At 37.5% G+C, this 27961-nt stretch overlaps 2 protein-coding genes across 4 annotated transcripts in view; both read left to right on the forward strand.

The window, feature by feature from the left end:
- Positions 1-13290, forward strand: part of prmt3 (protein arginine methyltransferase 3) — a 47773-nt gene extending 34483 nt beyond the window's left edge. For 2 of the 3 annotated variants that reach the window (XM_043244985.1, XM_043244987.1), the window contains exons 14-16: positions 4808-4858; positions 6092-6179; positions 12860-13290. In XM_043244985.1, coding sequence (XP_043100920.1) covers positions 4808-4858; positions 6092-6179; positions 12860-12969 — 249 coding nt within the window. In that variant the 3' untranslated portion in view covers positions 12970-13290. The remainder of the gene's footprint in view (positions 1-4807; positions 4859-6091; positions 6180-12859) is intronic. The other variant, XM_043244986.1, reaches the window with a different exon arrangement.
- A 2301-nt stretch (positions 13291-15591) lies between these two features.
- On the forward strand, positions 15592-26852 carry slc6a5 (solute carrier family 6 member 5). Its single transcript, XM_043243352.1, has 16 exons — positions 15592-15827; positions 16641-17093; positions 18298-18445; positions 18920-19051; positions 19204-19377; positions 20217-20364; positions 20451-20583; positions 21323-21457; positions 21552-21655; positions 21844-21968; positions 22127-22239; positions 22552-22683; positions 22977-23076; positions 23383-23483; positions 23893-24060; positions 24714-26852. The coding sequence occupies exons 1-16, from the start codon at positions 15825-15827 to the stop codon at positions 24870-24872; spliced, it is 2328 nt and encodes a 775-aa protein (XP_043099287.1). The 5' UTR covers positions 15592-15824; the 3' UTR covers positions 24873-26852.
- The last annotated feature ends 1109 nt before the right edge of the window (positions 26853-27961 follow it).

Genomic DNA, 27961 nt, shown 5'->3' on the forward strand with positions numbered 1-27961 from the left:
GCGGCAAAGTAATCAAGTTCGAAACAATTCTGCAATTCTTACTCTATTTCTATTTTCAGTTCTATTCGTTGGCCACATTAAACTCTTACCGACGTGATAAAACCCCCACTTGTGTTATTATGCACAGGATAGACTAAAATGTAATTAAAAGTTTAAGAAACAAAGATTTGGGGATAAAGATATCATGTTTTGGAAAACTGCTTCACAACGGCTCTAGACTCGAGTTTAACCACGTCCTTGTGCCATGTGTGGTGACACGTATGATGTATCATGTACACAAATACTCATGTGCATGATGCAATACAGTTGTTTTGCGTTGTAATGTGCTCGTAAATTACTCTGCTGCATGAACGATTGTGTTTTGCTATGTGAGGGAGAGTAATAATTACTGTAATGCAAGGCTATTTTAATAATGCCGGTTCCAGCAGAGTGTCAAACTAGAGTCTGTAACCCGCTCTCCACTTCATTGTTTAAGCAACAACTTGGATTTTAAATATGCATCTGCCCAAGCTCACGTAATGCACTCCTAGATTTCATAGTACATTTATTGTCTGGACTGTCTATTTTAGTTCAAATGATTTGGTAACTGTTTACTTTATGGTCTCATAACTAGTTACTTATGTAGCCTTTTGTAACCCTGGATCACAAAACCAGTTTTAAGCCGCTTATATTTGTAGCAATAGCCAGAAATACATTGTGCGGTTCAAATTATTGATTTTTATTTTAAAATCGTTAGGATATGAAGCAAAGATCATGCTCCATGGAGATATTTTGTAAACGTCCTACTGTACATATAATAAAACTTCATTTTTGATTAATAATATGCATTCCTAAGAACTTAATTTGCACAACTTTAAAGGGGATTTTCTCAGTATTGACATTTTTTGCACCGTCAGATTGCAGATTTCCATTTTGTTTTCCAAATGTTGTACTATTTTAACAAACCATACATTGATGAAAAACCTATTTATTCAGTTTTCAGGTGATGTAAAAAAAAAATACACTTATTGGACTGGTTTTGGACAGGGTCACATTTATATAACATTTAAGCACATATTAATGCCCTATTCTACATGACGTTATTCTCCATTCCCTATTCCTACCCCCTTAACGATTACCTTACTAATTAATAATGAGCAGCAAAATATGAATTTATTGAGGGAAAAGTCATGGTTAATGGTGAATAAGTGTTCCCTATTCTAAAGTGTTACCAGTCACTATTTACATCAGAAAATCTGAGCATATGGCACTATAACCAATGATTCTTTCCATTGTTCATTAACAGTCTCAAATATAAAGGGAGGCTCATGTTTTGCTACATATCCGTACAAGTTATTCTTAGTTATTTTTAAGACGAAAAGGTGTTGTAATCATCATCTGAGAGAAGCAAGGCAGGCTATATTTGTTGCGTTTTAACTAATGATAGGATACCACTTTTCTACAGCATTTCTGCCTCTCTCTATACTCCGGCTGACTTTATGTAGGTGACTGTGAGCGTTCCTGCAGTAATGTCCTTCCCCTCTAATTAAACCCTGTGTATTTGTTTCCAGTGCGGCGGAACGTCAAACTCCGAGGGAAAAGCAGAATAACGGGAGCGGGGGGTTTCGTCGGCGTTGGGGTGCATGTGCACAGAATAAGGGGAGACGCCGGGTGGAGGAGGAGGAGGAGAGAGGGGGGGTGTAGAGAGCTCGAGGTGGTCGAGTGTGACGCCTCGCACGCGTGAATAAACCCCATCAAAAGCGCATTAGCTCTCCCTCCTCCGCAGCTCGCCGCATAATTGTATCTGGCTGCACCACGCTCTGCTCCGACATGATAGCGCTGGAAAGGGCTTGATGATGAATTGCTCCCCGTTGGTGTTAGCGATGATGATAATTATTAATTTTCCCCCGACCTGTTCTCCAGGTAGCCTCGCTGAGCGGCACCGCGCACCGCCTCCTGGGCCGGGAAACAGCTCGCGCGCATCACTTATCTCCGACATTCCCCGGGTGTGAAGGCTGAACACTTTGATGAGAATAAAAAGCCTCCGTTTCCACCATTTGTCCCCCTTTTTTTCCCCCCGCGCAACTCGGGCTTTTGTGTCTGCTCTTTCACTCCGCCCCGGTGCGTTAACGGGGGTGGTTTTATTTTGTTTTATTTCTGGCAGGGAGTTATTTGGCTCTGACCCCCGTCTTTTCAGTACGCGTCCTTTTTTTTTTTTGTGTCGGGTCTCGGTTTCTGTTGACATTTCTGGGCGATTTACTCTGACACAAAAGATGAACCCATTTAAAGAAAAGCAGTTTGGAGATGCAGAAATTGTTATGTAAAATAAAGCGATAATTATGCCGTTTTATAACGAATATAGGAAGATTATCATTTAAAATAAAATGTATTTTAGAAAGTATACATTGGTTATATTAATTGAAGTTATATGAATTATTTTACTAATTGTTACAAAATGACTTTATATGCATAATATTTTTATTTACCAGTCTATAAATAGAAACAATTAAATGATAACGTCCATTTTTTTGCAATTCTGTTTTTAATGCTGTTTTTTTAATAGTGCCTAAAATAAGCCTATATGAATGAATCACGCAGACAGAAGTTGTTTGTGGATGCGGTGCTAAACCCTTGATTATGTTGCTGTGGCTTTGTCCTCTTAAAGCTATTTTAACAGAAGAAGAGGAGGATTAATAGTTGGGTGCTCTGCTCTGGTTTGTAGGGGAGGGAGAGAAAGAGACACAGGCATTAAGCCAGAGCTGTATTTCTCCCCACAAGGTCCCTGGGATACTTCAGGCAGAATGGCTCACATTATCACTGCAGTGTCCCCTGAGAGTTCACAGGGTGACTGAGCTCTGTTTTCTCTCTCTCTCTCTCTGTGTGTGTGTGTGTGTGTGTGTGTGAGTGTGCGTGTGTGGGAAGGTGTGTGCCGTGACACAGCTCAGCCTTTCATTCAGGGAAATCCTGAATTTGCGCATTTCACGAGCAAATAAATGCTTCATAAATATAAATTAAGATTTGCCGGATGCATATGGGAAACATTGCGCTCGGATACAATGCGAGTCATCAAAAGGGAAAGTTATGAAACGGTTGTCCCCAATCAATCATATTTATGAGCTGTTGTCATCGGGGATGACAAAGTTCACGTCTGGCGTGCCAAATGACTCGCAAATCCACTTTTCCTAACGCATTCAATAAGCAATTAGCCCTGATTTGGTAATTATTGCTCCACATAATGTCTGATAATGTTCATTACAATCCGTAATTGCGCTGACCCGACTTTTTTTTTTTTTTTTTTTTTTTTTCCCCATCACACCTTTGGCGCCGTCTCTTGATCTTAACTGTCGTTTCCGATAAAGAGTGATTTGCTCGGATTTGAGAATTTTGTTACATTTTTATACGCTCCTATGATGAGATACGGTTCTTTGTAGGTTCCGTGAAGAACCTTTAACATCCATAGAATCTTTTTAATGTTTTTTATAGTAAAAAAAGGATTCTTCAGATTTAAAAAAAATGTTCTTCACACTAAGAAAAAAATGGTTAACTGAAGGGAGCCCAAAATGCTCCTTGCATGCCATCACTGCAAATCAAACCCATTTGGACCTTTATTTTTTAAAAGTGTGATATGATAATCAAGACACTTATTTTAACATATTGTATATTTGTACATTGAGGATCGATTTTAAAAAGCCTAATTTTATTTTATTTCACATTAGTTAACGTATCTAGGTCTATAAACGGTGAATTGAACAGAAATTGAATTTATTATTTAACTTAATGAAGTAACTTTTTGGCTTCATAAGTAAAAAGTTTTAAGGTTTTTTGTAAGTTGTGTGCAGCATTTATTTTATTTTCAAAGCTTATTTTATGCACAAGGACGCTTTATAAACAATGTTTAAAATTTCAGTGAAAACCGAGAAGGCTGCTCCCAGTCTAGTTAGTTCAAGAAAAGGAAGAGAATCTTGTTTTTTAAATATATATGTAAAATTTAGTCACTGCTACTTTTTCCTTCCCTCTCTTTTTAAATATCTTTTTGAGTTTTCATTGTGCCATTGTCATGCTTACATCTATATTATAAGTCCATTTGTCATATCTAAGATTCCCTAAAGCAGCCTGGAAGTGAAAGTTAGTTTAGAATTTGAATTAATTTAATAAAGCAGGGTTTTTTTTTAAGATATCTTGTAAATTTGCAAGGTGTGCAATCTATCTATCTATCTTATTTATAATTGAAAGTACTCCAGATTTGGTTAAAGAAAAGAGAAGCTCCGGTAAACATTTACTTTTACTTCCCACTCTTTTTTTTTAACCTCATTGAAGTGTCTTTTTTTTCCATTGTTGCCTTGCTTACCTCTCTCTTTATGCCCCGTCTTCTCTTTATCGGTGTATTCTCTCTCTCTCTCTCTCTCTCTTTCTCTTCTCATTGATTGCGCTCTTTGTGTGAGCGAGCAGACCCTCGTGTTGTCAGCTGCGTCAGGATTAAAAGCTATTAGTTCTGCATCATTGCCACTACAAGTATGCTCCTGAGATTGATAGAGTTGCTCCACTGTCATTGGGGGCAGGTTGGGACAAAAAAAAGGGTAGTTTTCATTTCCATAATGTTGGGTGTTTTATGCACTGCGCGTATTAACACCGATAACAAACAAAAAAAGATTATTATTCATCACTAGACATTATTTAATTTTTTTTTCCCGCAACACTGTGCTTTTTTTAAATTACTTGTCAGCATGTCTGTTTTAACCCCGTTTTGCTAATTACTTCCTGCCGGCCCGAACACGTGTGAGCGTTTACGGAAATGTCATGTTCTAACCTCTCTCATATTTCATTCCAGGCCATCGTGGGCTATTTTGACATTTTCTTCGACAAGAGCTGCGGAAACAAGGTAAGCAATAGTGCTGTGCTGTTTAACAGCGAGCAATTGCGGTCACGCCTTGCCGTCTTTTAGGCCCGAGGCAATCGCAATGCAATCGCCAACCTCTCATACCTAAATGCTGAAATAAGCATTTGCCTTCCTCCAGTGGCCAACTGGAACAGGCAATGAAATAAGCTAAAGCCGTCAGGCGCCGGGAGAGCGATCGTGCGCTGGGTTCTGATAATGGGAGTTTAAGCAGCAGGATGTGGAGGGCTCTTTTGCCCTGTTTTTGACGTCTGAACACATTGTTTAAACAGTTTGTGTTAATGATCTGGCGGATAACCACAGCAATTATGTTTGCTTAGGCTTGATTCAGTTTAAATGAGCAATTGGTTTGTTTTCTGACCTGGGAAATGTAATTTTGCATTTTTTTTTTTTATTTCACACTACTCTCCAGTTTCCTTAAATTCAGTCTACATTGTTACTTTGTAATGAATTTGTAATGAAATTGTTTGCACTTCATTTTTTTTTGTTCATTTAAATTTATACTGCCACCTACTGGCCAGGATGTATGGAAGCTTATTTCTATTATTTCGGTAACTATTATTTTTTGTATCTCTCAGTTCTGACTTGTGAGTTTATATCTTGTGATTCTGAACTGGCATCCCACTATTTTATTGTTTTATAATGTACAATCATACCTCCGAAATTACGTCTCGCATTGAGACATTTTTTCATAATTCAGACGTTACTTTTTTTTACACATTTTTATACTTTTTTTCTCAGTTAAAAGTTTAGAGCACAGCACAGTTTGCATCTTGCAATTTTGATTTTCTTCACTGAACTACATGCCAGTCGTTTTTCTCAGTATCGCGAGTTTGTCTTGCAATTTTCACTTAATATCCCACAATTTTGAGTTTACATATCTCGCATTTCCAAGTGATAAAAAAAAATTATTTATTTATTTATAAGTATGATATAATTTGCAATAGCTTGAAAGAGTAAGAATTGTCACACAAAACGTCGCAATTACCTTTTTTAATTTTTATTGCATGGGAAAAAATTAGCGTCCGTATACAGGTAGATGCGACATCACACAAAAGCAGTGGTGCCTTTCAAAAAGGCAGGCCTCTTTATCACCCATAGCTGATGTGTTTTGCAAGTGTCAGATTATTAGGGGGTTACTGGTATAAAGTGAGTATTATTTGGTCCTTATTGGTCGTATTATTTTTGATTATAAGAATTCGACTGTTTTCATTGTAGGTCATGTTCTCCACTGCTCCAGACTGCACCAAGACTCACTGGAAACAGACGGTGTTCTTACTTGAAAGCCCTATCCCTGTCAAAACCGGTTTGTATCCCGTTCACACACGATTCCTATTTGTTTTAACGGTCTTCACGCCAGTGTTTGCGCGCACTTGCGCCTGTCTTTAAACCGTGATGAGATTTGGCAAGTACACATGCAGCCATCACCTTTCTTTAAAAGACAAAAAAGATGTGTGTCACGGGGAGGTGTATCTTATCTTTCTTTACTCTGACAGCTGATTCTTAGACAGTGACACAGGTTATCCGTCAGTCATTGAGAGATAGACACATGATTGAGCAGTTCTAGAGTCCGTCCGCATAAACCATGCAGTTTGTTCTTTCTGTTGATAAATACATATATTGTGTCTTGAGAATTATTCCAATAGGGTTTCGAGATGACACGACACATCCGACTGTAGACAGATTTATTTACGGACATTGTTTTTGCGACCCCCATGTTTTACGTTGTTCTAACACTCGCATTTTTTTTTGTTTTTTTTTTTGCATAAAATCAATAATCGGTTGACTTGTTATGAGCCCAAACGATTTTCACCACTTAACACTTTTTTAAATATGCATTAATTTCAAAGCATCTAAATACACAGGTAAGAGATTTATTTTGTTGTTATATGACAGTTACTGTCGCTACTGAATATTAAATATAAAAAGAATTTAACTGAAGTTTACTTTAGTTTTGGATCCTGTCAATAATGCATGAGATTTTTTTATTATAAAAAGTAAACAAAATATGGTATTAATATGGTATATATGTGTGTCATATAAGTTTTAAAAGGCCTTTGCTTTTAGTCACTTAATAATAACATTAATGTAATTGTAATGGTGGTATGGTTATATTAATAATACTTTTTGAAGTGTAATAATTGTTACATTTGCTCATTTAAAATGTTTTGGTTCCTGTAAAGAGGATTCAAGAAACCATAAGACAGCAATGGATATCAGCCAGAAAGCTGTAAATTTATACGTACATTTTTGTGTCATTTTATTGTATATATATATATATATATAATTTATCCTTATATTATTAATTTTCAACTGACTACTGCAAAAGTGCATGCATATCAGCCCTCTATCATTTAAAAGAAGCAAATAATGGAAAGAAAAATATAAACGACGAGACGGAAATGAATCAGAATCAGAAAGTCTTAAAAAAAAAAATCATATTGGCTTATGTTTAGGTATAAGAGCACCGCAGACCATCTACATTTATATCAAGGCTCAGTATGTCCGTAGATGGCAAGACAGCATCCCGGCCGTGCTAACAGATGAAGTGTGTCTTATCATAATGGGAATCGGAGAAATGTCATCTGATGCGCAGATGGATGAAGGTGCTTTAGCTAGTTTCTCTGATACAGCACGCTATTATAAATGACTGTGGCCTAACTGTAGCTGTCCACGGGCATTACCACGGACAGTCCCTGCAGGAGCCCTTCAATGATAAGAGTGCTGTCCGCTTGAAGGTCTGCTAACGCTACTTCTGCATTACTGATAACAGCGACAGATTATAATCAGAAGGCCCAGTCTGTGAATATTTTGTGTGGCGTGTTTGGCCATTTTGTAGTCATTTAAATGCCAAATATAAACACTAGTCATTTATAATGACTTAAGTAATTTATAGTTCATGTTTTCCTCACATCTGGATTAGTACTATATAGGTTTTAGGTTTTCTTCTTTTTGTTTGCTTTGTTGGTGTCAAAATCATATGAACAAATGTGTGTGAAAGAAATTATGGGACAATTGGTATAAGATAGACATGTTTTTGGGCATGATTATACCGTAATGTAATTGAAAGTACCCTTTATGGATTTGTTTAGTTTTAAAATGTTATTTAATTGTACGTTTCTTATAAGCATCAAATTCAGCGTTGCAATGACAGGGAAGGAATTAATTAATATTAATTTTTCTATGGTATTTTTCATCAAATAAATAGTCAAAAAAATAAAATAATAATAATAATAATAATAATAACATTTTATTTATTTATTTGTTACCAACCCCAATCACACAGAAGTGTATATTAATGTACAATTGTGTCTGCTGTGGTAGTCTCGTCTATTCTTTTTTGTAAAATTAGCCTTCTTTCAGTATATATTTTTTCAGTTGCATTCATGTGTTAAAATAGTGACGCGAGTTTATCTTATTGATTTAGTACAGTCATTTAACAACAAAAAAAGAATTTAATCATGACCTGCCAAAACCGTACTTACTGTGAGCATGAGTAAGGAGCCGTTCACAAAAACTGAAACTCGCATCTAAAAGTTATATTTTATCTTAATTTGGCACCCTTAAAAAATAGCTGAAACCTTATACGCCGTGATTCATTTTTATTTTTATTAAACGAAAAGATAGGAACCGCACTTTCCTGCAATGCATCCCACAAAAATATAGTTTCAAATAATATTAAGAATTGCATTTGACATTCTTCTCAATTTACTTAACACATGATTTGTAACTTGCGAGTTTAAATTGGATTTCTTTTCCAAACGATAATGTGTTTTGTGTTGTACGTCGCCGAGCTGTCATTTGCATAAAAGAAATAGAGAAGAAAAATGATTGAAAAATGCGTTCCTGTCAGCTCACGCTCAGGTCGCGCGGATTCTTCCCCTGTTTGTGTTTAGTTTAGTAATTACTTTTCAGATGTGTGATGAGAGGGGAGGTAGAGTATTCAACGGAAATGCGAAACGCCCTCAGAAACGCCAGTCTTATCAATTAAAGCGGCCTTCATTTGTCATGATTTAGTTGGTTTTGCCGATCATTAAAAGGAAAAGATGAGAACATTTTCTTGAAAAGCTTCATTTGTCATGCGTAACCAACCTTTGAGCTCGAATTAAAGAGGTCACCCTGTGTTGAGTGGTCTTGGGACGTTTTGAGGGTAGAAAGTTTATTGCACGTCACGTCTGCTCTCCGAATAAGTGTTCAAAAGCCGAGATATTGGTAATAGAATTGGGCTGCTCGGCGCTTTGCGTAGTTCTGTAAAGTAGTTTAAACTCATGGGAAGTGCAGTCCGTCTGCAGTGTGTAAAGGTCCTTGAGGTGTCAGAGCAAGGTTTCTTTAGGGGGAGGTGCGATTATTTGATAGACGGGGGCACTGTGGTGAGCTGGTGATTCCGAAGGCCTGTTTTATGCATCTCCTTTACAGGGGCCCCAGATTTATGAGGTTATGCTCCGCAGAGCGAGAGAGAAGTTTGATAATGCAGCTTTTGTATCTTGCACCGCGGTGTTTGGGAAGGCTTTTTCCCGCCCTGAAAACCGCTTTAACGATAGAGCATTTCATTTACAAGCCCATGTTGCAAAAGCAATGTCTTTCAAAGTGTTAAATAGTTCACGCAAAAATGAGAATCCTGCCTTCATTTAACTCTAAAATCTGTTTCAGATCCGTTTTATTTTTCTTTAAAGCTGCAGTGCGTAAGTCTTTGCAAAATTATATCCCAAGCGTGGGTTGTGCTCCGCCGCAGATCCAGAGCAGATCTGTCAGTCACCGCATCGGTGGGAAACCAGTATTTAATAATCACTGATTCTAAACTACATCTTTGAATATATGACCCAAATAGGAATTTTAACTGGATATTATCATCTGAAAAAGTAATAGGTCTGCCACACTTTGATCTGACCAACTGAGAGAAAAAGCATTACAATAAATTGTGCCACCAATGGTGATTAAATCGAACGATCAGTTAGCTCCTCTCACATCAAACCTACCTCACAGAAGAAATTTATGATTGCATCAGTTGCTCACCAGTTCCACTCTGCAGTGAATGGGTGCCGTCAGAATGAGAATCCAAACAGCTAATCAAGACATCACAATGGCCATGTTAAATTCAGTTTACCTTTTACTCCTTAATCGCGTTCTGTACGCACATAATTCACCAAAATACGGGGTAAATTCTCAGTGTTGCCAGATCTTTATAAAACAGTCAAGCAAGCAAACAAAGACGAGCACAAAAACACTAAAACACCCAAATGCTTTATTTCACAATAAAAAAAAAAAAAAAAAAAAAAAAAAGCACATCTAAAGACTAAAGGCCGCTTTATTAACAGCCTATCTTTATGAGATAAGACCAAACAACATGCATAAAGAGCTGGTTAAAATGAGAACATGGCAACACTGCAAGATGGCTTTTTCCGAAGCAGCCTCCAAAGCAACAAAGTGCACCATGTCTATCGGCAGTAGTTTAGTTAAAATTGCCGAACAAAAAGAGTCTTCTGCAATCTAAAACTTGCATGGTACGTGGTTAATAATCCATAAATAATCATTAAGATTAATTTTGAACTGTCAAATAATAGATTATTATAATAGTCCATTATCCGTAATAACGCCTCCTCCAGTAAAAAGGTCTATCTCCTGCTACACAGTATATTAATTAATGGACTGGGATGGTGTGGATTATTGCGATGTATTTGTCAGCTGTTTGGACTCTCATTTTGACGGCACCCATTCACTTTAGAGGAAATTTCTTCAAATCTGTTCAGAAGCAGAAACAAACTCATCTACACCTTAGATGGCCCGAGGATGAGTAAATGTTCAGCAAAGTTTTGTTTTTTGGTTAACTACTCCTTTAAATTAATATTTGCATACTTTGACGTTTGTTCTCTACAATTACGCGCCAGCTTGATGATTAGCAGTCGCATTACTTCAAGGAACGCATCAAGATGTTTTACGTTGTCTCGTCCGTTTCTCGTTTCAGCCTCCGTCACCCTTGGTTGCATTAGCATGTTTAATGCAAATGGCACTGTGATGTACGACGGCTCTAGAAGCAGCCTTGTCTCCTTCATTTAATTAACGCGCACCAACAGCTTCTTTCTCATAGATCGCCAATCGTCTTCTCACCTCTGTAGACTCCGAATAAAATCTCGCAGTAAGTACATCCCAAACTGCTTTGCTCCGAGACTTAACCAGGAATTGTAGGGTCAAGTAATTTCACTCTCTGTGTCTTGGTTCTCTCTACAGACCTCTGTGTATCAAAGCCCATTGGCAGAAACCGGGCGAGTGTTTGTTATGAAGTGCAGACACACACCAGTGTGATGCACACAGCCATTTTCTGCAGGGCGCTGAAGTTTAATAGATCTTTCTATCATTTGTGCTCGTACTGGTCAAGAGAAAACCCACTGTGCGTGCTTTTTACTTTTGGTAGGCAATATGCGATCTGTCAAGTTTTCACTGCACAGCTGACTTTAATTAAAGGATTTCTTGCTAGATCAATTGTTTTGCAAAAAAAAAATAGGCTTCGGCTTTTTATTTGTGCTTTTTTTTATGGTATTGAACAGATTTCTATTCCTGACTGTGCATTTCTTGTAGCCAAGTAGTTTCTAAAGGCTCGTTCACACCAAGAACGATAACGGTAACTATATTAGCATTCGCATAAATTATGTTCTGTGTATCATAAGCGTGTAAGGTTGGGAATTATAGGATATCTTACAGTTCTGATTCTGCTTAGTGATTCTATTAACTATTAAACTATTCCATTTCTATTAAAAGGATTAAATTATTAAGGAAATTCAGTCGCTTCCATTATATCACTGCGAGAAAACAAAAAAAAAAAAACTTTTTTTGTTTATTTCTACATGTTATTTTTATTTACATCTTATTTTTGTGTTATCTGTGTGTTGTCTCTGTACTGTAAGCTTGTGACACCAAAACAAATTACTTGCATGTGCAAACGTACTTGACAGTAAGTTTCTTTTTCTGGCAATTTCATCTGCGTTTTGGTAATGCTTCCAGTTCTGTGCTAACACTTTGCACCAGAAACATTTTTAAAACCGAAAGTTATGATTTTAGCACAGTATGTTTTCCGAAAACCGGTATAAGAACCACTGATGTATATAAATATTCTTTATTATATATCAGTGAACCTTTCTTGGTCCCCAACTTTACCATTACAGTTGTGGTATAGACTTCCCTGTTCGATAATAATGATAAAATAATTATTGTTTAAACTTTATAGTATTTGTCTTGGTGTGAACAGGCAGCCTTGTACTTGCATCCAAAAATGCAGAGTTCAGCAAAAAGTGAATTGCGAAGAAATTAATTTAACGTTCTTTTAAGGGGGTCGTTTGCCAGTAAGAGGTACGAAAAACCACTGTGACAGTTGCAGCGCACTGTGACGGTGAAATCTGACTTCTCTCCATCTCCTCGCGTCAAAATGCTGCAGTCAGCATATTTTTATCTCATGTAACCTGCAGCAAAGAAAGAAATGATGGGGGGGCAGAGGGCTTGTTTGCCAAATGGGTAAACATTCATTTACGTCTGGCAGTGAAACGTGAAGTTAATCAAAGTGATTATCTGGTGTAATCATCGTCATTGTCTTCGGGCCTTCCCGATAAACCGTGCCGCCTGTATTCCTACTGTAGTCATACTGTAGCGAGCAGCAGCTTTCTCTGCCATCTGGAGCCAAGCTGCATGTTATCCTCCCCCTGATTCATTCTCAGCTTTTTAATCTGATCTTTTTCTTATCGGCTAGTTTCGGTTTTGTTCAATGAGAAGCGGTAGATATTTCCACTTTTGGTATCACACGGCTCCGAGCTTTGACGGAAAAGTGTCGGTTGTGGCTGAGCTGTGTGGTAATAAAGAGTGAGTATTTACTCTTGCATGTAAACGCATGCCAGGAAAGCTCAAATAACTTACATTTCTGGCTGGTGCGAAGGCATGTCGCCATGAAGATTGATCCGTGTCGAATCTGTTTTCCCACTCTCTCTTTTTTTCCTTGTGCAGGAGAGGAACTTCCAGGTCAAATCGCAGTGCATAAGAACAGAAAGGACCCCAGAGCGCTGCTCATCACGCTTGACATCGCTGGCCGGAAGCAGACCTACAGCCTCCAATGAAGAGGTTTTATTAGAGGAAAAAACGAAAGGCTTTGAGCAATGCAGTGTTTAATAACTTGAGACATTCTATTAAAAAGTTTTTCTACCAGACGTCAATCATTCATGAGTTGAATGTGGAGTAAAAAGTCATTCTCTCTGTGACGAACAACAGGACCAAAGAACAACGAAAGTCTAAAATAACTAATGAAAGTCAGTCTTTGTTTTAAATCTCTTAATGCCCATATGTTTGGGCCTCTTTGGCTCTTCATGTAAAGCACTGGTAATCTCATTTCCCAATTGTTTGAATAATAAAACCTAATTAAAGTAAATGCTTCCATGAAATCTAAGTGCCCGTGCTTCTTTATAAGTAACGATTTATGCTTGCCAAAAGTAACACTAAGCAATACCTTTTTGTTTTAAAAACGTTAGAGATTGGGTTCTTTTTCTTCATCACGAAATGACGTAATTTGCAGACCTATGTATGCTTAGCGCAGAAACATTAAAGACATAGTAATAGCAAACAGGCCGATATGGTAGAAGATCGGTTGGTTTTACCTCACTTGGTTGCACTGACAGCTGTCATAATGAAAAATTACCTCTCAGCGCCATAATTATTCCAATCAGAATAAGGAGACCCTTGTCATAACAGAACCTGTCCACTAGGGGGAGCCTCGAATATTAGCTCAATTAGTTTAAAACGTGCGACTTAGGATCCCGGAAGATAAACAAAAACGTGTCGTTTGAATGGCAGTCAGTGATGCCTCGTGCTTAAAAGAAAGCTGCTTTTGTGTAGAAAGATAATATGGGCATGACTGCATACCCGCTGATCTATGTTTGGCATGACATTTGAGTGAGCTGGGTCTATATTTGGAGCATGCATTAAAAGAAGTGACGGTTTTGCTCAAATGTGGGGGTTTTTAGGGCATCACGTACGAGATGTTCCCATACCCACACTTACACTTTAAGTGCGCGTGCACGCCGTAGTGCGTAGGTGTTCAAGACTGACCCTGGTTATAAAAAAAAAAAACACCCTATTATGAAGACGTTTTTGTCAATGCAGTAAAATATAACAAATGTCTACGGAAGAGAAACTGCTTGCAGAAACATTTCGTTTAAGGCCCTTTAATATTCCATAACTTTTGGCACGTTTTGTGTCGTTTTAACAACAAATACTAACAAGACAAATGACCATCGGCTGGTGCATAATCTTATCTTATGCAATTAATTACAGAGTGAAAGAAAGTGGAGAGAACTGCTTAGTTTAAACGTAATTCATTCCTTATCAGACCCAGCGTGTCCAATGTCATCTTTATAGCAAAGCAAAAACAACTTCTCAAAATACCCACATAACAAAAAAAATGTATTAAACATAAAACGTTTCCGAATCTGAAACCGTAATAAACTGAATTAATCGTTGGGTAAATGATTGGCCGCTTGCGGACCACCGTAAGCCCGCGTTTTCTCGTTGGCTCTCTCTACTTAAGGCGTGCTGTGTTTCTTTTCAACGTGCTTTCAAGAGAACGTATAAAGGTGACACGCAAAGAGAAGCAGAAATCAATTACAATTATTCTCTGTTGACAAAGCAATTAAACCCAGAGCGAAGAGCCAATCCAGCCGTATAGAGGCTTATCACAGGCGGCCGCAGATTTATGATGGTCACTGCAGCAGCGTGCATGTATAGAGTGATAGCAAGACTGAGAAACCGAGCCGGCCGAACAACTATTTACTGACGGTGTTATATTTCTTGTTTGGGCGTTTTATTAGAACTTTAACCAAAAAGCGTCATTGTGTTATATTTAACAGCTCAGCACATTCAAATAGCTATGAATCGACTTAAATGTAGGTTGTTGTTTTTTTAGGTCTATACGTGTGTGTTCAAGTTATTTTTCCTTAAATAATTGTTATTCATAAAGATGCTATATTCAATTCAGCGCTTCTACGTTGAAAAAAAAAGTGCTCTGGGGGATGATGCTTGGACGCTCGATGCGGTGTGGTTACATCGAAGCTAAAAATAGAAAATTACTCCTCCTTTGTCTTGCGTAAAAGTTTAACAAATGAGTGCCTCCACTCCTCTGAAAACCTCGCCCACTTCTCACACTTGAATATGCGTGCCCGTGACGCATAAGGGCGCGCGTGCGTTCGTTTGACGTGTGAACTATGAACCATGAAATCCATTACTCATATGCTACAGAAAATAGACTATGAAAGTTTTTTTTATAGTACTTTTTTAAATTTTCCTAAGTCGTCTGCTTGGTTGTGTACAGCAGTTCACGTAAAATATAAGCAACGTCGTTCAAAAATCATATTTCAACGGCCTTATCTGAATAAAAAAGCCAGACCTGACGCAGATCTGTGCATTGCTTGCGAATATCCTAACTGTGATAAGATGTAATTAGAAAACATAAAACGGGCCCGTTATCTATCTTTAATAATACTGCATGATGAAAAGTCATTATATTTATCTAGCTATATGTAGCCTATTGGAGTTGGTCAACTATGCAGTCTCCGCGATGCCTGCGTCTGCAGAATCTTCTCCGTGCGTCAGATGAACATCTTTACATAGTCCTGAGGGACAAGTTTATTAATCAGTCACGAGCCGGTCCGTCCCCAAACGTAGTCTCGCGCTGCCTTGTGTGTCACGAGCTCACGTCTTCGCTTGTTGCCCCTTTAAAAATCAGAATCGTAGGCCAATGATTTATCAAAGCCCTATTATCAAGAAAATGTCATGCGAAGGGTACCTTGCCACGCACTGACGCAAACCAGTTCTTTCCCACGGAGATATAGAAAGCTTTGCACTTTGCACAGCCAAACTCAGTCCGCCTGCCGCCTTTCCAGCTGTTTTCTGCTATTAACCCACATTTGTTGACTCTGCACAAATGGTAAGTACGGCACATTCATTACTTTACGCTTTGCGTGTTTTGCGAACAGTTTACAAATTATTTAGAACAGTCTCGTGGAGAGAAAAGTATTATTTGTGAGTGCGCTGATAAACCAAGTGTCGCTATCCACGGTGCTGAAACTTTACAGCAGGCATTTATACGCATTTTCAAAGGAAAGTACTTAGTTTATCAGCTTAAAAAATAACAATTACACATTTACAACCTTCTTAGTAGCAGCTAAGCATTCATATGACAGCCGATTTATTTTATTGTTATTTCTGCATTTTTATTGTTTTTTTTCCTCTTTTAGTATTTAGATAACTGGGATATTTTTAACCCATTTTAAGAGGGTTTTAGGACAGTGATCACCTATGGTGCTATGTAATTGTTGGTGTAATGTTCCATGTTTGCACCCGGGTTTGCACTGCACACTTACACCGGGACTGGTGCCTGCCGCAGGGGGGAAAAGCCTCGGCCGAGCCCGGCAGCTTGTCTATTGCCCATAAAACCAGGGGATGTGCCGGGGTTGAATGACAGGAGGTAAATGAGGCGTAAAATTAAAGAATCTTTCTCTAATGGTAAAAGCAAGAAGCAAACAGCTACCGTCCGTGAGCTGAAAATCAAAGTAGTGGAGCAGACATGTCCAGAAACGCTCTATAGCATAAAATACATCGCAGAAGTTATATTACGACAGCGTGAACATTTAGGGGTAGGTTTGTGTAAAAACGCTCGGTCACTGTGTGTGAAAGAGCAGTTAATTATTAGGCTGCGTTAATTACACCGATCCTGTCTAATGTGTATTTAACGTTGCAGGATTTTTCTGAGCACGGGGAAATGTTGAGACAACCGTCAAACAGTATTCCGCCCCAGCCATCTGGGGGAGCGGTTGGAGCTACAACTACTAACAAACCGGAGAACGGGAACCCGGCGCCTCAACCGCCGCCTGTAAACGAAAGGAAAACTTTTTGTCCCTCGGAAAATAAACCGTGCGAAATGGAAGCCAATAAAGCATACGGGACGTTTAAAAACGCTGCACCTGGACCCACGTTTGCTCCCGTCAATTCTGCCGCGCGCAAGGATTCCGTCGGTAAAATGGATGGTTCGACCGGTAAAGCCACGTCGGACTTCATGTCTAACAATCAAAGTGCTGTAAGGATCGCAGCGGAGCATAACAACACCGCTGGTGACTGGACCTCCATGAGCCAGACCACCATCATCCTAGGTACAGATGGCAATACATCTGTTCTGCCTGGCACGGTGACCGGGGTAAGTGCACGGTTAAGGAACGTTTCATTCCGGTTGAATCAGCCAATCACCCCTGAGCGTAGAGCTTTCAAACGGGGAGAGTCTTGAGCAATCACAAAAGCTAGCTATTTTACATGTCGCAGCACTGTAAAACCAAAGGCATCCAACTGCCGCTTTGTCCGTTACGACCGTTACAGTTTGAATTTCGCTCGCGAGACCTTTATTTAAACCACTTGCTTTTGAAAATAATAATAATAATAATTAAAATCATGATAAGGTTGGAGGTTTGTCTCACTCAAACAATGTCATCTGGCGCTATCACAATCACTATTATCCTTTAAAAATATAAAGCGTTTTATTGTTATATTTAAATTTATGCTAGGAGTTGAGTAGTGACGGTTATTTGGAGCGGCTTACTGTTGCTATGGTTACCTCGTAGCCAAAATCTATTCGCTGGCGTCTTTGGCGACAGGTAAAAATGCGCTGCGATTAACTTGTAGTTTTTCCGTTACCGAAATGTTTAAAACACACATATGTAAAAGCGTACTCTAATTTATGACCTTTTGTTTAAACTTCATTTGGACCGTTAAAAACCAAAGACTGCTGTCATTTGCGATTCCTCTCAAATTTTAGTCGTAAAAAGTGTTTTGGACAAAAGCACGCTGGTCTGTAGTGTCGCAAAAGTGAGCAGCGAAACAAAATCTGTTTCCAATCTGGAAAGATTTGAACGGTGATCGTGATTCTTTCTGACAGCGCAATAATTACAGCAGTTTTCACGAACAGGTCGAGCAGGAGGATGTGTCAAGGAGCCTGAACACATCAAACGCTCTGGTCTATATATTAGGACACCGCATCGCCAACGAAACAGATCAAGAGTTACAACATTGGCTTTGTGATTGGAAATGAAGATGCTGAGCTCTGCATGTGTGCCTGTGAATTGTGAGGTTTATTGTCCTCAGAGATTGGTTTCTGATGACTGGTTGTGTTGCAAGATAATGTGTTACATAAGAATCTGTTCATGGTACAATTCCCTTTGGGGCGTTTCATTAGAGCCAAGTGCTACCCCTTTATTCCCGGGTCACGGAAACGAGGCAAAAAAAAAATTATGTTGATGCCTCTATAATTAAAATGATCCATAATATGACGATTGTCGTTGAAATACATATATTAAATGTATAAAGCAGCCAACATTCGATCATAAATACCTAGTGGACTGTTCTTTCAGGATGATGATGATGATGATGGAGGAGATGAGAATAAGGCCCGGGGGAACTGGTCCAACAAACTGGATTTTATTCTGTCCATGGTGGGATATGCCGTGGGTTTGGGAAATGTGTGGAGATTCCCATATCTTGCTTTCCAGAATGGTGGAGGTGAGAAACAGTCAAGGGGCATCATATCAGAAAACATCGGGAAATATTTTAGTTCGATTTTCACCGAAAATGAGGCGTTAAAATGTTAACGCGCAGTTACGCACACACGCAAAATTTCGTTAAAGGCCATTTCATTTTCTGTTCCAAAATTAAAATTTCGTTTTATAATTGCACGGATTTTTTAAATGCAAGAATGATAACGAAACGAAAGCGTTTTTATTATTACTATTATGAATTATTTGCACACATTAATAGTGTATATACGTGTTATTGTATTATGTTTAATATTTATTGTACGTTATTATCACATTATAAAATTATAGTATTCGTTACGTTGTTATATTATATGTTTATTCTAATTAAAAACATAAAAAAACTCTAATATGTTCGATTTTTTAAAGACGTATTAAGCTGCTCCCGAGTCATGACTTTTTCAATAGCAGCTGTTCTCTCTTTTTTTTTTTTTTTGTATAGGTGCGTTTTTGATACCTTACCTAATCATGTTAGGCCTCGCCGGTATACCTATATTTTTGTTGGAGGTGTCTTTGGGTCAGTTCGCCAGCCAAGGCCCGGTGTCAGTATGGAAAGCGATCCCAGCTCTACAAGGTAACCTGACGTTACTTCATGAATTGATGCTCCCCTGTGATGAGCAATGTCTGTGCCAATGTGTCATATCAGTGTTTCCAGTGAACTGGTAATCGACTTTCCGACTGCTTTAAGTGTAATTTCTATTATCTGGTTTCATTTTGTTATTATAGGTTGCGGGATTGCCATGTTGATAATATCTGTCTTGATAGCCATATACTATAATATTATTATGTGCTGGACATTGTACTACCTGTTCGCTTCGTTGAAGGAGACACTGCCATGGGCCACCTGTAAAAATGAATGGAACACAGTCGAGTGCAAAGACAAAGACATGCTGCTTTTGGGTAAGGATGAGCCTCTCTCTCTCTCTCTCTCTCTCTCTCTCTCTCTCTCTCTCTCTCTCTCTCTCTCTCTCTCTCTCTCTCTCTCTCTCTCTCCCCGTGAGTCCACCCCCCAACACCCTTTTTTCTAACTAAAATGCGCAATGCGCAACCTGTATTTCAGGAATTAAGTAGCCTACCACTCAATTTAGGTTACTCAGTGTCATCCTGCTTTTTTTTATTCTCCAAATGCATCTGTTTCCTCCCCATTGCGCCAAAAGTTATTTTCTGATGACTTGACAGTTTTTTTTTTTTTTTTGTCAGCTACAGAAACTGTAAAATCAAGTGCTTTTTAAACTACCATCATGCAATAGGAACAGAATTGACGTTTTTTTTTTTCTTTCGTTTAAAGTTGTGTCACGTTGAAAGGCGTGATTACTGGAAGAAATGCCAGTACCTATCAAAATTAATTTAGCATAATATATCTGGTGTTTTGTTATGCGTTTGGTTTAACTGGTTGACATTTTTTCGTTTTAATTCGTTGTAAAACGCTTTTCTCAATGTCGACCTTTTGTGAATTCAGCAGAAAATCTGCTTGCTTGACAAATTTACTGTAAGAGGTGGTGCAGTGCCGCAGTGAGTTGCAGTGCCACCTTGTGGCTTGTTTTGAGAAGCGCATCTAAATGTGCAAGTCGCGTGTGAACTGTGCAGGCCGACTTTTGATTTATTTCCTTGACATAATTACATGATGTACATTACATAATGTTTTAAGACTGTTTTTCAATTAGGCAGTGAATGACGATGGAAAACGGGAACTCTTTTTCACGTTCACACCAAGTTCTGTCATTGTTTCTTCTGGCCAGACTCCTGCATACTAAGGGACAGGAACATCACATCAATCAAGAACACTACATTCTGTTTATCATCAAATGCTGTCGGGAATTTAAGTAAACTGTTAAATGTCACGATGGACAATAAAACCTATGTCAGCCCTAGTGAGGAGTATTTCAAGTAAGTGAGTTTTCTGTGTATTTACAGATGTCCTGTGCGTAATTATTAAGATTAATTGGACACTGATCACTCGTCTTTCTTGGCAGGTATAATGTTTTGCATATTTCCAAGGGTATTGAATACCCAGGTGATATCCGTTGGCCTTTGGCTGCTTGTCTTTTTCTGGCCTGGCTTATTGTTTATGCCTCTTTGGCTAAAGGGATCAAGTCTTCAGGGAAGGTAAGAAAACAGGTTGACTATTTTCTCTCCTCCCCTCTATGTACTGTGATTTTTAAGAGAGAAGCACAGCAGGCCTCATCTGGTCCACTGAAAAGTTGACTTCGTTCCGATGACTTATTTCAGTTTCAGTTTTACAGGATACTTTAGAAATCATTCTAATATGCCGATATGTGCTCAGGAAACATTTATTATTATTGTTATATATGTATGTTTTCAAAATTATTACACATTTAAAACCCCTTTCATTAAGAGAAAATTCAAAAGAACAACATTTGCAATAGAGATCTTGAAAAATGATACACATTATTTTTCAAGATCTCTATTGCAAATGTTGTTCTTTTTCTGTCACTTTTAATCAGTTTAAGTGCCTCTTTGCTGAAATAAACATATTATGTCAGGTTTGGTAATTTATAATATTTATTAGCAGTGTTAGGAAAGTTTCCCTAAGATATAACAGGTTAAGAGTAAGCCTTTCTGACGTTATTTTCATTCGGCAAGAACGCTATACTGTAAGTGATTAGCAGCTAAATAGCAATATTCCCAGTATCAGTAAATGTGTGTTTACTAATTTGGCTTAAAAAATATTACATAGGTTAGTAATGATTTCTAAGCCTGTAAAAAACATTGTCAGAATATAGTATGTTTTACTTTCTGATTGTTGGACAGTAAAGCTATTGTATATTTCACAAACACATTGTCTGTACCTATATAGTTGTGATGTGCATGTGCTTGTTTTCAGGTGGTGTATTTCACCGCCACTTTCCCATATGTGGTGTTGGTCATCCTGTTGATCCGAGGGGTCACTCTGCCCGGAGCCGGGTCTGGGATCCTTTACTTCATAACACCCAAATGGGAAAAACTCAATGATGCCAAGGTAAAAAAAAAAAAATTACATATTCTTTTCCAGATCCTATCCTATTTCTCTACCTCCATTTAGTCTTTCTTTCTTTTACCCTTTTTCACTTTAGGTGTGGAAGGATGCTGCTACACAGATTTTCTTCTCTCTGTCTGCAGCATGGGGTGGTCTTATAACCCTCTCGTCCTACAATAAGTTCCATAACAACTGTTACAGGTAGCCAGCTCTGTCACTTTAGAATACACCAGTCAGTAAGATTATTTATTCGAAAGCAATTCATTTCAGTAAGTAAGTAAGTAACAGTAAAAACATTGGTGCACATTTATTAGACACATCTGCTCAAAGTATGAAATATGGTCGATTATTTATGATGCGAGATTGTGTTCTGTCTCCTTGTTTTGCAGGGATACTCTGATTGTGACGTGTACTAACAGTGCCACAAGTATTTTTGCCGGTTTTGTCATTTTTTCAGTTATTGGCTTCATGGCTCATGAGCTCAAAGTCCCAATTGAAAGCGTGGCAGATGAAGGTAGGTAGTATGAATGCATGTGTTTGTGGCTGGTCAGCTATGAATAACTGTGAACACATGTCTGTTTTTATTTTCTAAATCATCATCACCACATCATTTTCATCTGACTTAAAAGTCTTGATCAGTCTGGTTTGATCTATGCTCTTTTTTTTGTTTAGGTCCAGGAATTGCTTTTGTGGTCTATCCAGAGGCTCTGACCAGGTTGCCCTTGTCACCATTCTGGGCCATCATCTTCTTCCTCATGTTGCTTACACTTGGTCTGGACACTATGGTAATGAAAATCATAAAATGTATGATATAATTTTTTTTTTTTCTTTAGTTGTTATATGATCAAAAAAAAAAAAAAAAAAAATCAGCAATATAATATATATATATATATATATATATATATATATATATATATATATATATATATATATATATATATATATAGAGATTTTTTTTTTTTTTTTTTAATTTTTTTTTTTTTTATATTTTATATATATATATATTTTATTTATATATAAATAATGCAATAAATTACAATAAATAATGAAACTTCTTTTCATTCACAACATTCTTTAATGTATTTTTTTCTCTCCAGTTTGCCACCATAGAAACTATAGTGACGTCTGTTTCTGATGAGTTCCCCAAGTACCTGCGCAAACACAAGCCTCTGTTCACTTTGGTTTGCTGTTTGTCCTTTTTTGTGCTGGGTTTCCCCATGATCACTGAGGTAGGAAATTTACTCTTATTCCCAGCTGCAACAACTTCACCTTTATAGCACACTTTAATTAAAGCAGCTCTCTGGTAAACAATAAAAAAACAAGTAAATAGGAAAGTAAATAGACTGGAATGAAAGCTAAGATAATTGGAAAGGTCTGGGATTAATGCTAATTTGTTTGTTTTTTTTTATTAAAGGGATTCACTGGGTGATTTTTAGATTAGATCTCATTTATTTTTAATTTTAAATGTGTGTGTGTGTGTGTGTGTGTGTGTGTGTGTGTGTGTGTGTGTTTTCACGCACAGAGTGGAATGTACATGCTTCAGCTGGTGGACACTTTTGCAGCTTCTTATTCTCTTGTCATCATTGCGATATTTGAACTGATTGGAGTCTCGTACGTTTATGGTGAGTTTTCAGAATTATGAACATTTATCTTTAGACTTATTCCAGTCATTTACTTTAAGGCACAGCAGGAATAAGATTTTTAGCTTAATGAAAAAGAACATTACAAATAATTAAACAAACAAGCAGGAAGCAATAGGTTTGACTTAAAACGCAGGCTAAGCCCGTCAAGCCTTTTTTAAGCTTTAAAGCTTTTGATTAGTTTAGCAGCTTTAATTTATTAGATATACAGTTGATAAATAGTGAAAGCTGTGAAAATGAACTATTTCACTTGTTCAGCCTGACAAACTTCCTGTATTTGCGGTGCAGGACTCCAGCGGTTCTGTGAGGACATTGAGATGATGATTGGGTTCCAGCCAAACAAGTTTTGGAGAATCTGCTGGGCCTTTGTCACACCAACTATTCTCACAGTATGTTATCCTTTTATCTTATGGGACCATTGTTGACACACATCCATAGTTATTGCATGCACAAATTCATCCGCACTATTACCTCTCTCTCTCTCTTACACCCTTTCTCTCTTTTCTCTCACATATTTATTATTAGTTGGTAAAGTGTTTATAGATGTTTGGGGTATAAATTAGGTTCAGTTCATGTACAGTTAATGAAGATGGTGATTTGTTGATTGTGTTCAATTTTTTTTAAATTATTTTTTATGATGTAAGAGTTTTTTTCTTTGATTAAAGATACTGTGTTAATAAAGGTGCCTTTCAAATTCTCTCTCTCTCTCTCTCTCTCTCTCTCTCTCTCTCTCTCTCTCTCTCTCTCTCTCTCCCCCTCTCTGTCTCTTTCTCTCTCTCCTTCTCACTGTCTCTCTAGTTTATCTTGGCACTCAGTCTGTACCAGTGGAAAGTGATGACATATGAGGATTACACTTATCCGACCTGGTCTATGGTTCTCGGCTGGCTTATGGTGATCTGTTCTGTCATATGGATTCCCATCATGTTTGTTATTAAGATGCACCTTGCACCTGGATCATTAATTGAGGTAAGGGAAAGATGTTTGGGTTGTTTTCAGAGTTATTAAAATTGTTCAGTGTTGCTGTTTAATAAGTAGATGGCTAGTATATTATTTAGGAAAAGTGTTTAATTCCAGGTCTTTTCTGGGAGTTTTTTCGCCCACATTTTAATCACATTTTTGATATTATTTGTTGATCCTTAAATTTAATTGAAATTCTATTGTTGTTTTAGTTTTCATTTTCATTTCAGTTAAAGTTTAAAAATTGTATTGTTTTTATCCATTGTATTTATTTTTATTTCAGTTTGCCTGAATGAAATTAAGAAATGTTGTCTTGGCAACTAGCTGAAATTAGTCTTTTAGAAACAGAACTGTTTAGAAATTGCATTTTATTTCAGTTAATATGTATTTAAAGTAAAAAAAAAACTTTGTTTTATTTTATTTTATTATAATAAATAACCCTGGTAAGAACTACATTTTTGCATGCATAATAATTGCAAATAATTATTAAAATTATCGAACAACATGCCTTTTACACTTGAACAATGTTAACAACAAAATCAGTAATTCCATTAAATTCTATTTTTAAAAAAGATCAAACTAACATACTAAATTAATCAGTATTTAGGATGCAAACCAAGCACCCAACATGCAATTTAGATGCCCGTTCTCATTCTCTGCAGCGTCTGAAGTTGGTGTGCTCTCCTCAACCCGACTGGGGTCCATTCCTGATGAAACACCGCGGGGAACGCTACAAGAACATGATCGACCCTCTGGGCACCAACTCCCTTGGCCTCAAACTACCCCCCAAAGATTTCCAGCTATCAGCCCAATATCAATAATCCTGCTCAATTCCCTGTGAGTGTGAATCTCCCCGAGGCCTCTAGAGGGTGAGACCTGCACTCACGTCAAACTCTTTCCCTGTTCAACCTCCCCTCTTTTCCATAGCGTTCTCTTTCAGCCATATCCCCCCTCTTCTGACACTTTTAGAGGGGTTTTTCAGGTGGAAAGCACAGACAACTCCCTATGATTTGTTTGGTTTCTGAATAATTATTCGTAGTCAGTCTGAGAGTGGGTCTTTCGCACACATTCTGATACGCCTATCCCAGCTGAACCTTTTTCTCAGAGGCAATATAATGATGCAGTTGCAACTGTTGAGGCAATATTTGACTGATCGTGCATCACGCAGTGGTTGTTTTTTAATTATTTTTTCATTCCGAAGTGACTGCTGATGTTAAAAAGAAAATAATGAAGAGAATAAGATTTATATTTCTTGTCTATTTGCTTGTCATCTCTTAAATGTAGCAAACATAATGAGATAAACTGCTGAGTAGTGCACAGTGAACTCGAAATCCTTTTGGTATCGTATTATCGCTCTCCACTTGTGTCCACTTATAGCTGTACCTTGTGCCTCAGACTTCCTCTGTTTATAAAAAACCGCATAGTATAGTGCTAATTAAACCGATCGTACTACATTATGGAGGGAAGTGAGCACATTTCAGTCTCTGTGAATTATAAGCTATCCTACTCTTTTACTATCATGTCGGAAATATCTCTATCAAAGCCAAACTCATAGTGTAGGCTCCAGTAGTATAGATCCATCCCTGTCCTTAAGAAAACGTAGCCATGCAAAACTGTAATAATACCTTTCAATGTTGTTTAGAGTAGTACTCAACATCCAACTAGCAGTTATATATGTACACTAATATTATAGAGTATGCTTTGGAGTCTGTGTCGTGATCTGTTTATAGACTTTGTGAATCCTCCTATTCTTATGCAGTACGCAGTTATAGTGGAGTACACAGAAGAAAAGTCGAGGAAAAACAAGGCGTGTTGTATGTGTGACAAACCAATCGTCTCATAAAAAGTGTATATTTTAGAAACTTCAACTAGCTTACACAGTATTTTTAACAATTGCTTGCAGAGGATGTGTAGATTACAAAAAAAGTTTCTCATCTGAAATCCTGTGCTTGGGGACCACACTCCTTTTTTTATAATGATTTCCATCTGTTTGTCTGTTCGCCTTCATGAAACAGGGTCTCAGGTATTACTCCATTCAATCAACCTTATTAGATGTCGGATTAGAATTGAACATATTAGTGGAAACTTGATGTGATTCACATATAGCTCGGGCTGCACGATGAGTCATCATGATTTCTGCTTCTCTCCGTTTATTATGCATAATCGTCTGTGATATTTGCCCGCTTCCTATTTAATTTAGCATTTATCTTGCACTATATTAACAAGCTTCCGTTCATGGTTGCTGTTGCCAGATTTCGATAGTGTAAAAACCCCAATCAGAGCATTTTTTTTCAATGATACATGGTTCACTTAATGTTCCTAACCATGTACACGCTCTCTGTAGATTACAGATGAGCTGAAAACACTGGCAAACCTGTAGGTAAGAGTTTAGAGATATTCTTTTGAGATATTACTCTTAAATAAAAGTGCAATACAACCAGCCTGGTTTCTTTCAAGGGGGCCGTTTGTGCTGTTTGCTGCGATTAAATCTGCAAGCAAACCAAGTTGACTTTTTGTGTTTATGTGAAAGTGCAATGTTTCTGGTGGAATTAAAAAAAATATATATATATTTATATTTTAAGCAAAGAAATTAACCATTGAACCATTATCGTGCAGCCCTACATATAACCAATTATCTATACGATCTGTAAAAGTGGAAATTTCCCGAATATTATGCCATATATTGACAAATGAATCATTGTATATCCTTTCCAGCTACTGGACTGTAAATATGGATACAGATAAAAATTTAGTTTTTGTAGTATTGCTTTAGGCAACAGTTTTATGTTATTTAGAGTGGAGTAGTTACAGTTATATATATAATATATATATATATATATATATATATATATATATATATATATATATAATTATTTTTATTTTTTTTTTTTTTGGTTAGTTGTTGTGCTGGTCAGTCAAAGCACTTGAAAAAGCACTTTGATTAAACATCACATAAAAATAAGTGGTTTTTCTTCACCACCACAGCGATAAAAAAGCTTACATTTACTTGTATTTGTTAGTTCAAAACGTGTACCTAAACGATTAGTACAGTTTAGTTTAGTTAGTGGTTTAGTTAGTGAAAAAAGAGCCATGCTACCCACGCAATGCAAGTAATAACACTGAGACTTTGCCTGGGCGTGATGGGTTTCAAAAGCCATGTAATATGCAGATACTACAATAATCACCTTGAATATAAAGCATTTATGAAACAGAAAAAGAAAAAAGTTATTCCTCAGCATATTAGTGTCGCAAAAAAAAAGAAGAAGCTTTTTCTGCTACATGTTTAATCTTACTCTCTGTGTAGTATATGTGAGTGTGAATGTGTGGAATAATATGCAGCGCTTAATGTTTAAATTTATACTTATCCAACCATCCAGACGAGGTCAGACGCAGCCTGGCAGTCAGCTTGAGGCTTTCCTATTCATCGCATCGTATCATCCGTACTCAAGAGCTGATTTTACTCGAACAGAAGCTCTAGGTTATGTAGCACAACAAACAGTATACAAAGCACACGAAGAGTAGACGGCTGCTGCGATCGTTGTAATATTTAAGGTTCTGGATGGGGTTTCTGTTAGTCCTTGTGTTGCTGTACGTCTGTCCGGGAGCTTTTATTACAAGCCCTTTCACGTAAAACAAATATTCTGTGGGAAAGAAAAATAATAGGTAACAGTCTTGCATGTGCTGTTTGTGTTGCTGTGGATTATTTGTCCATGTATGATTCCCCTTTACGCTCCTTTTCTCCAACGTGTCCCTCGCTTAGCAGCTGAGTTTACCACCTCTTCCTACCTACAGGGCGACACTGGGCAGTAGGCAACCAAAGAAGGAGAACTTCTCAAAGGGTTCTGAAAAAAAAAGCTAAAAAAGAACATATATTCTAACTGAAAAATACTTATATATATATATATATATG

Source organism: Puntigrus tetrazona, chromosome 7, assembly GCF_018831695.1.
Source record: "Puntigrus tetrazona isolate hp1 chromosome 7, ASM1883169v1, whole genome shotgun sequence".
Classification (NCBI taxonomy): Eukaryota; Metazoa; Chordata; class Actinopteri; order Cypriniformes; family Cyprinidae; genus Puntigrus; species Puntigrus tetrazona.

What these genes read in the sequence shown, in the direction of transcription:
- slc6a5 (XM_043243352.1), top strand. An exon ending in GGATCAAGTCTTCAGGGAAG is followed by an intron (nt 20,584 to 21,322) that starts GTAAGAAAACAG and finishes GCTTGTTTTCAG; the next exon opens with GTGGTGTATTTCACCGCCAC. An exon ending in TTCCATAACAACTGTTACAG is followed by an intron (nt 21,656 to 21,843) that starts GTAGCCAGCTCT and finishes CTTGTTTTGCAG; the next exon opens with GGATACTCTGATTGTGACGT.